Source organism: Pteropus medius, unplaced genomic scaffold (assembly GCF_902729225.1).
Source record: "Pteropus medius unplaced genomic scaffold, Ma_sr-lr_union100, whole genome shotgun sequence".
NCBI lineage: Eukaryota > Metazoa > Chordata > Mammalia > Chiroptera > Pteropodidae > Pteropus > Pteropus medius.
The window spans coordinates 7053574-7071570 of NW_024352784.1; the positions used below are offsets into that span (position 1 = coordinate 7053574).

The window sequence follows — 17997 nt, forward strand, 5'->3', positions numbered from 1 at the left end:
ATGTAACAACAAATTTAATGCTCACCTAACACTCTTTTATGAATTATTTTGAAATAATTTTAGACATAGATATATTACAAAAATAGTTCAAGTATACCTTTACACTATTTTTCCTAAAGTTAACAACTTACATACTCATTGTATAATTATCCAGGAAATTAACATTAGTAAAATACTATTAATTAAACAGATTTTATTGAAATTTTGTCATTTCCCCCTTGATGTCCTTTCTGTTTGAGGATCCATATTTCATTTTGTTCTCCTCTCATCTCCTCCAATCTGTGACCATCGCTCATTCTCTCCTTGTCTCTTCTGATCCTGAAAGTGATTTTGTGAAATACTTCTTTATTTGAGCTTGTTGATGTTTTCTCGATTAGACTGAGATTATACCTTTTTGACAAAAATTCCACAAAAGAGATGCTGTGCATTATAATTAGAGGGTACATGATGTCAAAACTTTGTTCATTTGGTTAAGGGGGTATCAGCTGGTTACTCCACTGTGAAGTTACTATTTCCTCTTTTTTTTAACAGGTAAATATCTTGGGGGAGATTGTGCTAATATCCTATTTTTCCACAAACTTTCATCCACTAATGTTAGCATCTGTCAGAGATCTTGCCTGCAACAATTATTATTGTAGTGTTTCCCTATGGTAATTTTTTATTTCCTTCATTCCTTCTATATCAATTAACTGATATTCACTTGAAGGGAAGAACTTTTCCTTCACCTCTATTTACTTATTTACTCAATTACATAATTATATAAGTAGGAATTCAGAGACATGTATTTTATTCTATGGTTTAAAATCTATCATTATATAAATTTGTCACTAAAACAATTGCTTTCACCATTAGGAGCTCCTTCCGGTTGGCACCTGTGTCCTACCAATACGCCCAAATTCATTTTTGAGTCCACCATTAGTTTCTGGCATTCCAAGATGTTCCAGGCTTATTTTGTATTTTCCTGCCCCTTCACCAGAATCAATCCCATCTCTAAGGAGCTCTGGCTGCCTTAATAGAAGAACGATATTTGGAAATAAAAATCTAGAGGCCAAGAGTGCCCATTGCTACAGGGTATCACTGTTCTTAGATTCCTTTTATAAACAGAAGTAGAAACCATATGTATGTATACTAAACCACAGAAATAAATAGTTATATTTATTTCTACACCCATTATTGATGTTTTGTTAGCCAACTTGGCCATCTGAAGCTCCTTCAATAGAAGATTCCAATGAAAAAGACTTATAGGAAAATAGATCTTAGATATTGATAACAATTTATCTACAGTCTTCATGTGAAAGTCAGATATAAAATCTCTGTCTCACATTTTCCCCCTATTTTCTTTTGGCACAGAACATTGCCATCAAACAGAGCAATGGCAGTCTGGTTTTCTTTCCCTTAAGTCACTTGGAATGTCTGGAGAGCCAAAGCATTTCTCCAAAGCCCAATAATTTTACTAGACTATGTCTTGATACTCATTCTGGGTTCATTTTCCAACATATGTAGTGTCTTTTCAACATGAAGTGTCATACCTTTATTTCAAGAAGTTTTGTTGAACAGAGTCTTTAGTATTTTTGTCTGTTCCCTTACTTTGATTTTCTTTTTTGTGGACGACCCCTGCTGCATTTTCTTTGCCTATTTTCAAATCCTTCCTTGTCTCTTTCTCTCAATTCTTTCATTTCTTTTTAATTTTTAAAAAGTTTACAGCTTTCCATTTGCTATTTAAAGATACTAATTCTTGTGTTTGTTGCGTAGATGTTTCTTCTGATTTTCAAAAAACCTAAACTCTTTCCTGAGTTCTACAACCTATTAAGTTGTAGTTTTCATAGGTTTTGTAGGCAAGTCTTTCAGATAAGCTTTCATTCACTGTTGTGATGTTACTCTGCTTCTTATATTTTATAATCCTATAATCCTGTGAGATTTGACCTTAAGCAGTTTTCAGTTGCTTATTTTTACATTAAGTAGTTTTTCTAATTTCATAGCTCTAGAGCTCCCTACATGCTCTTTTTGTGATATTAAAAATTAAAGTGATTTACACTAGAAGATCACATAACTCTATTCCTTTCCCATACTTTTATTTGAAACTTCTTTTTTGCTTGTCACTACTGCCCCCATCCTACTTAATTTGAATTCTACTCCAGCAGTGTGGACAAATCTCAGTGTAGAGTTTTGTTTTCGAAGGGAGCTTTGACTGGAGATCTGAGAATTCATAATGCCCAGAGTACCCAAGTGCCTTTAAGATCTTAGTTTCAGGTATTAACTACACTTTTCAAATTTTGCCATCAACATGTTTCTTTTATGAGGGATTTGCAGAGACTTGAAAACCATGCCACTGCCACTTTCTAAAAATCATAAATGGCAACAAATTTTCTTATGATTCAAGTCATAACAAAATGAATCAGAAAAAAACAACTTCAACAGTTTCTCTAATCATGAAAGATTTCTTTTGCTTTTCTCCTTCCATCTCTCTCCCTTCTTCCTTGTTTACCTCCTGCCTTTTCTTCTGTCCTCCCCAATCGGCATAAACCTTTTATATAAGCAGCACTGTGGTCTGTGTCCTATTGTTCATGGCATAAAAATAAAAGAAATGCAAACTTCCATGTCTTTTTTGTCCCTTATCTTTGCTATATAAGTCAGGACTGATGTAAAGATGGAATGATGATAATGATATGAAGTAAACTAAGATATCATTAACAAAGTAACAATACACCTCTATTTATCTGGTCTCTGTATACTTATTTGGAGTAAACCAATATTTAACATGGTAATAAAAACAGTGGATTATTTTGTACCCAGATAAATCTCCAGATTATACCCCCACATCATACCAAATATTTCTTTATAGCTGTAACAATTAGTACTCACATTCTACAGAAGGAGTCACAAACACTAATGGCTACAGGGGCCAGGCAGATAACATAAATGGGCAGTGATGGGCAGAGGGGAAAAAAATAAAATGCCAGAAATATAATTAAATTCTATTTTTACTGAGCATAATTCAAATATGTATAATGTTGATGTCTATGTTTTAAATTGAAAGAACCTACTTAATTTTTATATTTTATTTCATAATAATTCATGACTCCTCTGATTAGGAATCAGAAACTGATTTTTTTTTTCCTAGTCATGATCACAATGTTGGGTCTAGTACTTAGCACTGTTATATGCAATACAGAATTTAGCCTTGAGCCATTTGACAGGAAGCAATATTTACTACCACATGCTTTATGTCAGTAAACAGTTGTTCATAAATGCAGGTATTTTCATACATTGATAGAATTCTAAAGAATGTTTTTTGTATACAGAGCATCTTCTCTTAGGATATTCACACAATTTTTGTAATTGAATGCATTATTATTTAGTTTTCAGTTTTATACTAGCAAACGTTGGTTTAATTTATCCTGTACCTCTTAGTTCTACAGTATTACTTAAGAAAGGCAAACTAAACAACATTAATTTTTTGTCTTAAGTTTAAAGTCAGAGAACCTGTTTCAGAATTCAGGCCATCGCATCCATTTCTGGATACCAACTGCAGTGTAGGAAAGTGGGCCAGACCATTCCTTATCTGCTTCATTTCCTATTGAACCAATTTCATGGGGGGAAAAATGTAAATCCACTTGTAAAATACAATATCCAAGTGATTCAATTGTTTTGACAACCTAAAAACTGAATATCTAGGAAAATATTTATTGCTGAGGTAAAGATTTTTCCCTGAATGACACTAAAAAGTTATAAACTGTCTCTGCCCCTTCCCCCACCAAAGGCTTTCCAGCATCAAACCATGACTAAAACCATCTATGGGCCATGAACTAAGAAAAGCTTTTTTCCTTCACTTGAGAACATGACTGTTGGTAAAGTTGTGCTCCTCTGGCAAACTTAAAAAAAAACTGGAGTGTCACCTAGGAGATTACTAGGCAATAGTATTCTCGATATCAATGACCTCTATTTGATAAATTGCATCTGGACTATGAAAAAAAATATATAAATACATAATGGTGATGCCATATTTTGGACTCACCTAAATGCAGTGAGTGACTCTTTGGGCATGAAGACCCAGGAACATATACCTATAGAGTTTGTTATAAGAGGTGAGGGCTTATGTGGAACATGAGGCTTTTAAGACAAAGCAGTTTCTGTACCTATGCAATGAAAATCCTATATACTTGCTTCTGAAATTGTCACCTAGGAGAAGATACTTCTCCCATATGAGATGGTTTGGCCATATGAACTGCTGCATAAACTGCAGCAAAGACTATTCCTGTTGGCAAGCTCTGACTCTTGTCCTACATCGATCTTAATAGACTGTTGCTGAGTATGGTATTGTGAGTCTGAATGCTCAGCTGGACCTAAGAAGATTCCTGATGGGCACCGCAGATCATCCAACCTCACAGTACAAAAAAATACTGTATTGTGCAGTTCATTCATTAGGCAAAACATTGGTTCACTTATAAGTCAAGCTTTGAGAGCTTATCCAGTTCCAAAGGTTAATTATCATAACTATGAAATGGTTCACTTTTAAATTTTTTATAAAAATAATACCCAGGTAATGATGCAGCAAAGTAACTTAAGTCCTTTTGTCTTTAAAAATGCTGTTTTCACAAAATGTCTTTACCTGGAATTTAAGCTTTTTATCAAATATTACATTCCCCATGGCCAAAGGAAGATCATGTATAGGTTACTTTTTCTAAATAAAACCTGTCTACATTTATATTTAAGATTTTTCCTTCAATACATTAAAAAGGCATTTCCTAAAGTTGGGCTCATTAAGGATCTATTTCCAAATTAACTGTCTTTGTTAAAAAGTTCTAATGAATCTACGAATAAAGAAGTCATTATGGGTAATATCATTAATATCAATGCTTGTATCAGCTACAACAGAAAATATAATAAATGACTTATCTCATCTGTTCCTAGTAATCTATTAACTATGAACAAGAGTATTCCAATTGTCTTATATATGCAAATGCTCATTCTAGTCTGACAACACTTTTTTGCTGCAAACTCAACAGCAAAAAAAAAAAGTTTTGATACACATGTAATATTTTTTTTCTTAGGAATATATATAACTGCTCATCACAGCATTCAGAAACAAATTTCACCGAAATTTCAGATCTTCCCTTGTCCCTCCAAATCTCTCAATCAGGTAGCTTTTCCATTATTTACAGTGGATTATTTCATAATATTGCAAGTATAGACTGAATTATACTCCACCTCCAAATTCATACATGAAAGCCGTAATTCCCAATGTGACTGTATTTGGAGATAGAGCCTTTAGAGGTAATTATGGTTAAATAAGATCAATGATGGAGTCTTAATATGACAGGGCTAGTGCCCTTATAAGAAGAGGAAGAAACATCAGATCACTCTTTCCGCATGAACAAATATAAGAGACCATGTGAGGACATAGAGAGAGGGTGGCCATCTGCAAGCCAAGAAGAAAGCCCTCATGAGAAAACTGTGTCTGCAGGCACCTCAGTCGGAACTTCTAGCCTCCGGAATGGTGAGAAAATAAATTTCTGCACTTTAAGCCACCAATCTATTTTGTCATGGCAGACAGAGCATACGCTACATTAAATTATATTATTTTGCCATTCTGAATTAAGCTTTATATATCATGTTAATAATTGCTACAAGAAGATAATCTGTAGGTTACTGCACCTACTACAACTGTAAAAATATTCTTCACTTCTGCAAAAAATTAGCCCCTCTCTCCTAGTTTTCTAGATCCCCTTTTTTCAATATTTGATAGAGGCATGAATTTTTTTCCACTTTAACTATAAAAACAACAAAATTAAGTACTAGGCCAAGCAACTGAGACTAACGCCAATTTTAGGAGACACAAGAGAGGACTATAGTAAACTGGACAGTATGAGTCCCACCACAGAGGGTCAGCCATTATTCAGGTACAGCCCATCGCTAACACATGGGAATGATGGTCCATTGTTACCAACGCTTCTAATTTTCAATTTTAAATTTTGACAGCAAATTCAAATTTTAAAAAATACATATGTAAAAATGTTCCCACAAAAATTTCTAAATGAATGTTGACCGAGACATTACTCATAATATCCAAAAAAGTGGAAACAACTCAAATGTCCATCAATGGATTAGCGAAACTGCAGTATATCCCTAAGGGACAATTATTCAATCATAAAGAGAAATGAAGTACCAACATATGCTAAAACATAGATAAACCTTGAAAATATTATGCCAAGTAAAAGGAGAATGTCACAAAAGGCCACATATTGTGTAATTCCATTTATGCGAAACAAATAGGCAAATTCACAGATAGAAAGTAGGTTAGTGAATTCCAGGGAGAAACTGGCAAGTGAATACTTATTGTTACAGGGTTTCTTTGTGGGATGATATAAATTGTCTGGAACTAGATAGTGGCTATGGTTGCAGAACATTATGAATATATTAAAAACCACTTAATAAAAATGGTACATTTTATCTCAGTTAAAAACAAACAAACAAAAACAAAACGAATCAGCACTGTACAGACCAAAATAAACACACTGAGTTTTCAAGCTGCCAGTCTACAATTTCTATTCTCTATTAGAGATTCTTAAATGATACTCTCTTCTCATTCTCAAGTGTATGACTGTAAAAATTAACAAAAGTCTCTTCCTAATCAGTAGGAAAAAAACTAAAGTTTAGGATGTTTCTCAACTTTGTTTTCCCCTATAAAAGTTCCTTTGAAGTTAAAAGTCCCTTCTAAATTAGAACACACTATCTAACGTGAAGTAAAAACATATATTGAATTTCATGGTTAACTTTAAGCACAGTAACTTCCAGGTAGTATAACACCTGAAATGATATCCTCGGTCTTAGAAAAGGGCTTAAATGACACCTAATCACTACGATGGTCTGAGAACAACAATTCAACAAGTATTTGACAGCTTCAAATTTGGTAGTATGATGGACTCTAATGTAAGTGTAATAAAAATAGTCTAAGTGCTAGTAGAGCTTGCCAAAAGATTAAGAAGATTGGATTCCAGATGGCCTGGAGTATAACTAGAATTTCCAGAGTGGAAGAACAGTACCTCAGGGAGATAAGAGCAAGATAAAACACAAAAGGAATGTGCAAGACATGGAGTAAATACGGGTATCTAGATAATCTGGAACCAGTGATCATGTAGGAGGATAACACTAGACAGACAGGTTGAGGCCAGTCTGTGAGATTCTGGTGCCAGTCTAATAAATTTGGACTTTTCAGAAGGCAGTTCTAATTATCTCTGAAACAAAAAGTCAATTTAATTATTCAATTAATGAACTCTTTAGCCCAAATGATGCCATTTTTTGGATATTTTTGGGCCCATTTTTATAGGTAACAAATTTTTCCTTGGCACCGATACAACAAAGAATCTTTTTGTATTATGTGCTGAGCCGCTCTTTAATATCTTCTCAGGTTAGGCATAAAGCATGGCAATTTAACTAATGAGTAAAGAAAAATCTTAAATAAATTTTAGCTGCAAGAAAAAGAGTGGCTGTTTTATTCTTTCTCAAGCTCCTAATTTGTTTTTCCTTCTTGATGGTTTCCAAATATCCAACCATACAATTTTTAACTTGTCACATTTTGCTTTACTAGTCTAACATTAGACATTCACTAGGACTGTTTCCAGCTTTCAAACTGAAGGGCAATGTTTGTTTATATACAAGAGTAACAAAAATGACAAACTGGAATCACATTTCTTTGATTAGCGATAGAACAGAACACAATCTACACCTGAGATAATGAAATAAGAGATAGCACTTTGGGTGCTGAATAAAACTGTCTAATACTCCAAATAATGTGTAAATCAGCATCAAAAGTACCCAACTATGGAGAAAGACTAAAGACTGCTCAGGTTTGAATACTGGGTGTGCCACTAAGGCTGTGTGACCCTGGGAAAGTTACTTAAACCTCTCCTTGTCTCACCTCTCATCTGAAAAAAAAAAAGGAAATAATAATGTAATACCTAATAGGATGTTTGTGAAGATTACATGACTCAATATATGTGAGGCACTGAGAATGGTACTTGGCACATGGTAAATGGTATATGTTAGCTTGTTTTATCCACTACAGTGTAGGCTTCACAAAAGCAAGGATTTTACTACTTTGGTTACAAAACTCCCATGTTTAAAATCATGTCTGGCCCATAGTACGTACATAATAAGTATTAATTAAATGAACAGATGAATGAATAAGAAGCATTTTGCTTTTAGATAGGAGAAACAGAAGAGACACTATTTAAAAGAGTAAGGAGAAAAACAAAGAATTAAATGTCTTGCTCCTCCTCCTCTCTACTTTTTCAAGAGATATCCTCCCTCACAGACGTTTTCTTAATTGTGTTGAGTGTTATAGCATCGGCATTCATTGAGAAATGTTTTCAGAAACAGCTGTATGAAAAGCCTTTGCTGTATTTGTTTCCAAGCTATAACCTTGCTACTCAAAATGTGGTCCTCTGACCAGCATCATCTACGTCCTTGTTAAAATGGCAAAAAAGCCCCACACAAGACTGATTCAATTATCTTCTGAATTTTAAAAAGATCATGAGGTGAACAGAATGCATATTAAAATTTAAGAAGTACAGTTCTATATCACTCTAGTTACAGAGCACTGACTTTACAAGGATCAAGGTTCAAATTTAAGCTCTCACACTTTATTATCTATATGATTTGGACTAAATGTATAAACATCCCAATTACTTTATCTATAAAATTTAAATAATAATAGTAGCTACCTCAAAGAGCTGCTATGAGGATTAAATGAAAATGCATGTGCAGCATTTGGTAGGCTGCAAAGAAACACAATGTGCCCAGTAAACGTTAGCTGCTATTACTGTTGAAACCCCCATCCTCTACTGTAAGACCCCACAATGAAATTTTAGAATTAAATACTAGGAAGAGCTGTACTTTACTGAATAAACTGTTTCATTTTGAGTGTTTGTTTGGTAATTTAAACTACACAAAGAAATCTCCCTTCAAGATCAGTGTCAAATTTATGTTCACCTAATAGGAATAAGTGCCTCTTGAATTTCTATTATCTTGCCTCTCTTTCCAATTTATATTCTCTCTGGTCTTAATTTTAATTGTGTATGAGAATAAGCAAAACACAAATGAATAATCAAACTGAATGAGAAATGAACTAATAATATTAGTCTAAACTGAGAACCAATCTTTAGGAAGTGCTACTTAAAAAATCTGGAAATTCAATAAGGGGGTCAGACAACGTTAAAATTATTAAGCTTTACTTAATTAAGCAGCCTACAAATTGAGCTTTAACATATACAAAGTAATTTTTCAAATGAGAAATATGGCTTACAAATAAAACCATCACAGATATTTGAAATCAGGTAAACACCAGCCAAAGAAAAATAATTAGGATTTTTGCTGAAAGAAATGCTTAATATGTAGAAACATTATATCCTACATTAAATGGCATAATTACTTGTTTTCAAACAATGCTTGCAGTTAGGGGATGACTTTATAAATGGTTCTCTCAAAGCAGCAAATAAGATAAGAATATATTGTTTTCAGGTTCTAACTGAAACAGAGGAAAACTAAAAGCAAAGGAATAAAGCATGTCAAGGAGAGCAACCTCCTTCCCTGTCATTAAAAGGCATGTTATCAACAAAAAGTAAAAAGATGTTAGACAAAATTTCAGTTGGTTTCTTTTCTCCTATAAAGGTTAGGACCTGATCTGCTTGGTTAAGCAAATTAGAAAACTTAGCCAGGAAAAAAATCATTTTTAATAATTTAATTAAAGTAGACTTAAGAGTTTGTTAGGTGCAACCAAAACAAAAACAAAAAACAAAAAAAACGTCCACGAACAAAGAAAAAACAACCCAATACCACTTCACATCCATTAGAATGGCTATTATAATAAATTAAAAAAGAATAACAAGCAATGGGTAGGAATGTAAAATGGTGCAGGGGCTGTGAAAAACAGTATGGTAGAGTCTCGAAAATTAAAAATAGAACTACCATATGATCCAGCAAATCCACTTCTGGTTACAGACTCAAAAGAAGTGAAAGAAGTGCCTCAAACAGATATTTGTATACCCATATTCATAGCAGCATTAATCAAAACAGCCAAAGGTGAAAGAAAAAAAGAGTCCACTGACAGATGAATAAACAGAAGGTGGTGATACATACAATGGAATGTTATTCAGCCTTAAAGAGGAAGGAAATTCTGACACACGCTACAACATGAACACTGAAGACAATATTGTTCAGTGAGATAAGCCAGTCACAAATGTACAAATATTGTATGATTTCTCTTACATAAGGTTCCTAGAGTTAGTTAAATTCACAGAGACAGAAAGTAGAATGAATAGTGGCTGCCAAGGGAAAGGAAAATGGGGAGTTAAATGTTTAATGGGTAGTTTCAGTAGAGGAAAATGACTCTGGAGATTGATGGTGGTGATGGTTGCCCAATAACGTGCATGTACTTAATGTCACAAAATTGAACACTTAAAAATGGTTCAAAAAAACAAATTTTATGTCGTGTATATCCTACCACAATAAAAAAGGGAATTTAAGTATCTGTACATTCTTAAACTGTTAAATATATTGTTTTGATGATCTAAACACTTTTATTTAAATTTTTTAAATGTTTGATATGAAAGGACAATTTTTTTCTTTTCATTAAATAAAAGATCACCTCTTTTACATTAAGACTTCTAATTTTTCAAATTGAGAGAATTCCAATTTATATAGTTGGAAAGAGGAGTAAAAGAAGAGAGAAGAAATTACAAAACAAAGCAAAACAAAACACACAAAAAAAACCTTGTTTAGGTGTTTCTTCCTCCTTTTTAGTCTCCTCATCCTCTAAGCTGGGACTTTCCCGGGAAGAGTTGTCCTGTTGGCTAGAGGTTTTCAATAGTACAGGATCAATTTGTGCTTTCAGGAGTGCAAGAGTCTCAGCCAACTCGTTTCGATTTCTACACAAGAGAAAAAACAAGACAGCATAAAAATCTTTCTTCTGTTCTAAAGAGCTTTCAGAATAATAAGTATTAGAAATTAAAATTAAAAAAAAAGAAAAAACCACACACATTAAGGACATCCAAATCAGTGGTATAGCTAAAACTAATTAACCTTGAATTTTAAAATTAAGTAGTAGGAATGAATATATATTAAATTATACTATTCTCCAAAGAGGAATCTTAGACTATTATCTCTATTGATTAGCATGGCAATGCATAGCCCTTTGGCTGAAAGCAATAGTAGGAACAAATTAAACAAAAATCAAGGTATGATAATTATTTAAAGTACTATGCAATCTCTAAGAAGTACAATATCAATGTAAAACTTGCTTAAAGAAGCATTTCTTTTTAACAAAATGATTCCAGTTTGATTCATTTGGAAATAAAAACTCTTTTCCACCTACAGAGAAAATAACATTATAAAATTATGATCCAGGTCTTTCTGTGTAATATGGTAAAAAGTAAGCTCTAAAAACGTATTCTAAAGCCTAAGAATTTAGGTTGCTGGTGTTTTGTCAATTTGTTAAAAAAAATAAATTTGATGTCATGTATATCCTACCACAATAAAAAAGGGAATTTAAGTACCTGTACATCCTTAAAACTATTAAATATATTGTTTTGATGATCTAAACACTTTTATTTAAAATTTTTAAATGTTTGTTATGAAAGGACAATTTTTCTTTTCATTAAATAAAAGAAAGATCAACCTCTTTTTACATTAAGACGTCTAATTTTTCAAATTGAGAGAATTCCAATTTATACAGTTGGAAAGAGGAGTAAAAGAAGTGAGAAGAAATTACAAAACAAAGCAAAACAAAACACAAAAAAACCTTGTTTAGGTGTTCCTTTCTCCTTATAAATATAGGAAGGGAATTTATAACTAACTATAGAAAAGGAATTCAATTTCGATCAAAAATATAAGACAATCTCAAATAAAGATTCTAATCTACATATTCTCTACTTTTACTATCAAAACCAGAGGTGTGGAATGGTCAAGTTAAATGCCACTTAGAAATAAGAAAACTCAGTTGGATTTTTTTTCCTGCTAAGATAAATAATACGTAACAGTGAAGACAAAAAGAAAACCATGGACAAAGAGTTGGGAAACTGAGCCCTAGTTCTGCCACTAAGTTAATTAATCAGCACCATGAGGTTCCCATCTGTGTTCTCAAAGCACTGTGTATGTGCCTCTAATTTTATGTAATTTGCATTAAGATAAAATTACTTGTTTTCTTATATGTCATGACATGTATGCCCTTTATCCTCCTATCCCCTTTCCACCTTCATATCGCTAAACTCTACTGCTTGAAAGCAGGAAAACCACCTTATGAAGCAGGCTTAAAAAAAAAAAGTTAATAAACAAAATCCCTGTTCCTAAACTAGATGGCTATGTGCCCCTTGACAGGTCATCTATTTTTACTAGGCCTCAACTTCCTTATCTATAAAATAAAAGACTGGATTCCCTCTAGTATTATTAAATTGGCCTTTGAAGGAAATAAAATTGCCATTGATAGATACCATTCAGAAATTAAAATGGCAACTATTTTGTCACGGTGTATGGGAATGAGCACACAGGTTTATATATATTATATTTATATATAAATATTATATATAATATATAAAACTTATATAAAAATATTATAATATATAAATATTTATATATTATATTGTATAAGCATATCCAATAAAATATAATTATATATAAAATATATAAATATTTTTACAATATATTTGTATTATATAAATATATGAGCATATCCAATAAAATATGTATAAATATATACAAAAATAATATATAAATATTATTTATATATTATAAATCTCATATAAGCATAGCCAATAAAATGATCAATACAGAATTTTAATTCTCTAATAGTAGAAGGTCAGATTAGATGCTCTTTCAAGATCCTGTCTGGTACTGCCTCCACTTTACAAAAAGGAAAATTAAAAGCTAGAGACATTAACTAAAATTATTTTTGGCAAAGTTTCCATCTCTTAACTTCATTACCTGCTTCTAACCTAAGGCTCTATCCACTTAATGTTATTATTTCTCATATTTCATTGAGAATTTCATATTTAAGAAGTGTCTCAACCTAATCTGTTATTTTTTGAGGTCATGCTGGAAACTGAAGAATATATTGGTTTTCCATTATACCTATTTTAAAAACCTTCCAAACATTAGAAGAGAGCCAATATTTCTAGAAAGTCCAATTTTTTCCACTACTCTAAGCAACAAAGGAATTTAGCAGAAAAATTTACTAAGAAAGAACTCTCATAGGCTTTTATCCTGATTATTGTGTTAAGACTCAAGCTTAATGTAGTCATTATCATATAAAAATAGAAAATTAGCCATCTCTGGGTTTTGCCTATGTTAACCTAACAATTATTTAATGTGCTAAATATTTTTTAAATCCTAAATTTGAACTAGTCAGAGGGAACTTTATAAATATATACATATTCAAATTATAGCTTTTTTTTTTTTTTTTTTTTTTACCATTCTCTACAGACCTTTTAAAGTAGACTATGGACACTAACAACAATTTAGTTGCTTTGCCCTCCCTCCTTCCACTGTTTTCTCTAAAACATTTCTTCCCAGGTATATTAAGTCAGATAGATACATCCCTCCAAAATATTGTGCACTCTTAGAATGTCAGGTGTTTGTACTTCTGTTCTCTTAGCCTGGAATGTGTCACCCATGGCTAAGTCCAACTATGCTGTCAAAGACAAGCATAGAATGGATAAACAAATGTGGTATATTCATACAAGGGACTACCATTTAGCCAGAAAAAGGAATTAAGTACTGATTCTTACTACATAGATGAACCCTGAAAACACTGTATCTGAAAGAAGCCAGACACAAAGGCCACATGATGTATGATTTTCTGTATGTGGAATGTCTGGACTAGACAAATTATAGAAACAGAAAGGAGACTGGTGGCAGCCTTGGGTTGGGGAAAGGGAGAATGAAGAATAAATTGCTAGTGTACAGGGTATGGGGTGAGGAAAATGTCCCGGAGTTAGACAATGGTGATGGCTGCACAACTTGTGACTATACTAAAAAAAATCACCGAGTTTTTTTTTTTAAAAAATGGTGACTTGGACAAGAATGTAGCTATGAAAGGGATGAGGAACAATCGAACGCTGGATGTATTTTGCATAGAAAGCTGATTGGATTTGCTGAATGAGTGGATGTGGAATTAGAGAGAAAGAAAAGTCAAGGATGTGCCTCCAAGATCTTGAATCCAAGCAGCTAAAAGGATACGGCTGCTATTAACTGAGATGGGATGAACATGTTAAGATGGAAAAGTTAAAAGCTCAGTTTTGGGCAGATTCTGACTTAATAATTATTAACAGATTCTAAACTCTGGCATTTTCCTATCTGTACCTGAAGTTAACCTAGATGTTGGTGAAATGGAGTATACATATCATCCTATTATACTGTGGAATATGATTTTTCCCTAGGGTTCCTACCAAGTCCAAGGGTTGTTCGGAGTTTAAGTTAATGGCAATTATTAAACCTTTCAGAAGTAATTGAGCTGACAGTCCAATTCGATAAAAAAAAAAATAACATAAACAAATAGACAAAAAGAAAAAAAAGCCAGGTGTAGGCATCATCTTCTGCAACTGTGGGTTAGGTATCTAGTTCTTCCATAGCACAATGGGATGACCTACATCACAGACCACATTTATGACTGTATAATCATTTACTATTTCTCTGTATCTTTCTTCTTTAGAGAGCTTCTTAAGGAATGGCATAATGTCTTTGCAACTCCAGATCATAGACAGTGTGACTATATCACGTGTTTAATAAATATTTGTAATATGATATCAGGGTCCACCATGTAATATCCCATCTTTTTCATGTAATTCCAAATTACCGAGTAGACAAGAAAAGAAGATAATTGAATGTGGGGGCCAAGAAACTGAAGGAAGACATTAATGAGTAATATCAAAAGCAGCAGTATTAATAATAGAAGTTAACAGTGATTACTATGTTTCAAGTACTCAAAGAGTTTTACATAAATTAGTTCATTTAATTCCGATATAACCTGATTAAATAGGTACTATTATTACCCCCATTTTATAGTTGAAGAAAGTGAGGATACACAGACAAGTACAGTAATTTGCCTAAGGTTATGGTTATTACATATTAAAGGCAAGACTGAATTGCAGTCTGACTTTAGAGACCACCTTCTCAATCACTGTTCCATATTAGCAGCATATGGTTTAGAAATGTCTTGACAGAATTTTAATTACAAGTTCATGAAAACGGTACACACTATTTAGCATAAAACTTTTTGAAAATGTCAATTACTAATTCTTAAAATATTTTTGAGGTTAATTTACATACTCTGAAATGAACAGATCTTAAATATTCAATTCATCAGTTCTGGCAAAAGCATATACTATATATAATCCAAAACTCTATCCAAGATAAGGAATGTTACTATCACCACAGAAAATTTCTTCCTGCCCTGTCCTACTCAAACCCTCTCCTCCACCAAAAGGAAAAAGGAAAATTTTGATGATCATAACCATTTATCAGTTAATTCCAGAACTTAAAATAAATGAAATAAAATGGCATGTATTTTTTGGCTCCTGTTTCATGCACCATAATGCCTTTCAGACAAATACATACAGTTGCATACATAACAGGATCATTTCTTTTTATTGCTTAGCAATAATCCACATATGACAACTATTATGATGCTATGAACATTATTTTACATAAAGGCTTTTTTGTAAATATGTGTTTCCATTTCTCTAAAATAAATACCTAGGAGTGAAAATGCTGGGTTATGGGATAACAGTTTGTTTCACACTTGAAGAAACTGCCAAAATGTCTCCCAAAGTGGTCACTTTTTTAATTCCCACCAGCAAAGGTACAAGTTCCAGTTGGTCCACATTCCTGCTAACATTTGGTGTGTAAGTCATTTTTATTTTAGTCATTCTAGTGGACGTAAAGTGGTATTTTGAATGGGAGCAGAAAATGTCACCCCATAATGTGTCATTTCAGCAAATTTTTATTTTAAATTAAATTTACTTGCGAAACAGTTTGTCAATGCAAGAAGGACATTTTGACAGTCCTTTGTCCCCCTGAAAGCAAGAAATAATCTCTCATGTGAAGGTATCCTACCTATCCCAACCAAGAGGGCAGAAGGCATCCTTATCACCAGAAATAGAGAATTCAAGGCTGAGAAGGCTGTATAAACAAAACTTGTTACTTCCCCAGTAATTTACTACCCCAAACCCAAACTTCTTTGTCAATTCTTCACAAATATATTGTTTCTTTGTCAAAAAGGTATAAAAGTTGTCTGTTTTGGTCACTTCTTTAAGGCTCCTATCTTATTTTTGGGGCTCCCACATGTACAAAATTAAATGTTTTTTTTCCCCCTCCTTCTGTTAATCTGTCATATGTCAACTTAATTATTAGACTAGCCAAAGAACCTAGAAGAGAGAAGGGAAAAGTTTTCCTCCCCTACAATCTCATCATGGTTTAAGCTGAGAATTTTCTGATGAATAATAATGTCAAACACCTTTTCATGTGAATATTGGCCATATGTACGTATTGTTTATAAAGTAATCATTCAATAGTCTGCATAAAACTTTATCTTCTTCAGTAGGCTTGATATAAAAGCACTTCCTTTCCAGGAGACCCTCTCTGATCTTTACAAATCACTTAATGAAGTCTGGTCTAAGATTTGCTAAAATTTTCTCACCATTAATAACTAAATACCACCACTTTATGGTGTTCACACGTTTTACTTTTCTATTCGTAAGGAAATTCTCTTGACATATCCCCTGGTGTAAATTAGAGATATAAAGATTCTGAATAATGGTCCCAGGATCATCTACAGATTAAAAAAAAAAAACCCTTGTATTTCAAAGTTTTACATTAAATGTTTCTGTTCAAATATATCTGTTGACACAGATAAGAAATCAAGATTTTTTAAAAAGGACAATGTTCCTCAAATTTCTTCAAAACCCCAGTCAAGAAATGTTGGTACAGTAAAAATCAAAAATATACTAAAATATCAAGATGAATTGGTTAAATTAAAATAATTAGGAATAAGTAGGTAATCCTAATAGACAACTATAGCTAAATAAAAACCAAATAATACTCTTGCATTTTTCCTAACAATGGATTTTTTGGTGCATATTATCAATGTGTTATTATTATTATTTTACTTAAAGAAAAAGGTATATGTTCTGATATGGATTACAATGCTAAATAAATTTATTTATTTGACATATAATGAATTAAGTGACTACTATGGGTATTGTGCCGGGCACTAGGCTAGGTCCTGGAAACTCCCAATCCCACAAGAAAAAGACCACACCAGCCTCAGAGATTATGTTCTAGGAGACCAGAGATCAAAGTGAAAAAACATACAAATAAATGTAAAAAGAGTCCCATAAAAGATACCTGACAATGCATTTCCATGAAGAGCCATCTTGATCGTCTTGTTCTTCTATGTACATTCTGACATTATGATCTTGATCCAACTGGTACCAGTACATGAGGCCATCTTTGTCTCGGCCAATTGGCTGAAGACGCATGTTATCAGCATCCTCCTCATTGATAATATTCTTGAATTTGAGATTGTCATCAAACTGACACTCACAGAGGTACTGGAAAATAGTCATAGCATGGCTTGAAATACCCCACATAAATGTTTCTCCATTACAGTTAATGTAATATGTTCAACCATAAAACTGATTCAGGGACAGAAGCAAAAAGAACATTTATAGTTTATTCATCTTTCACCATCTTCTCTCCCTTTTCATAAAACCTGTTTAGAATAACCAATTTAAACAGATAAATTTTAAGTTAACATTTTATTTCAGTATTACACAAATTTACAGGCTTAATACAACCAAAGACACAAAAGTAAAGCTATTTTTCAAAAGCACTGAGTCTGCTTGCAATAGTCTCCCAAATTGTCTCACAGTATAAAATTTTCAATGACTCTTTCTCTCAAAGCTTTTAAATGAATATATTCTTTAAATGGCAATCTGCTTTTGAAAG

The 17997-nt window shown here is 32.7% G+C and overlaps 1 protein-coding gene across 3 annotated transcripts in view; it reads right to left on the minus strand.

The window, feature by feature from the left end:
* Positions 1-17997, minus strand: part of RSF1 (remodeling and spacing factor 1) — a 107534-nt gene that overhangs the window by 33468 nt on the left and 56069 nt on the right. For all 3 annotated transcript variants that reach the window (XM_039848129.1, XM_039848128.1, XM_039848130.1), the window contains exons 4-5: positions 17395-17600; positions 10771-10925 (exon numbers count right to left, since the gene is read on the minus strand). In XM_039848129.1, coding sequence (XP_039704063.1) covers positions 10771-10925; positions 17395-17600 — 361 coding nt within the window. The remainder of the gene's footprint in view (positions 1-10770; positions 10926-17394; positions 17601-17997) is intronic.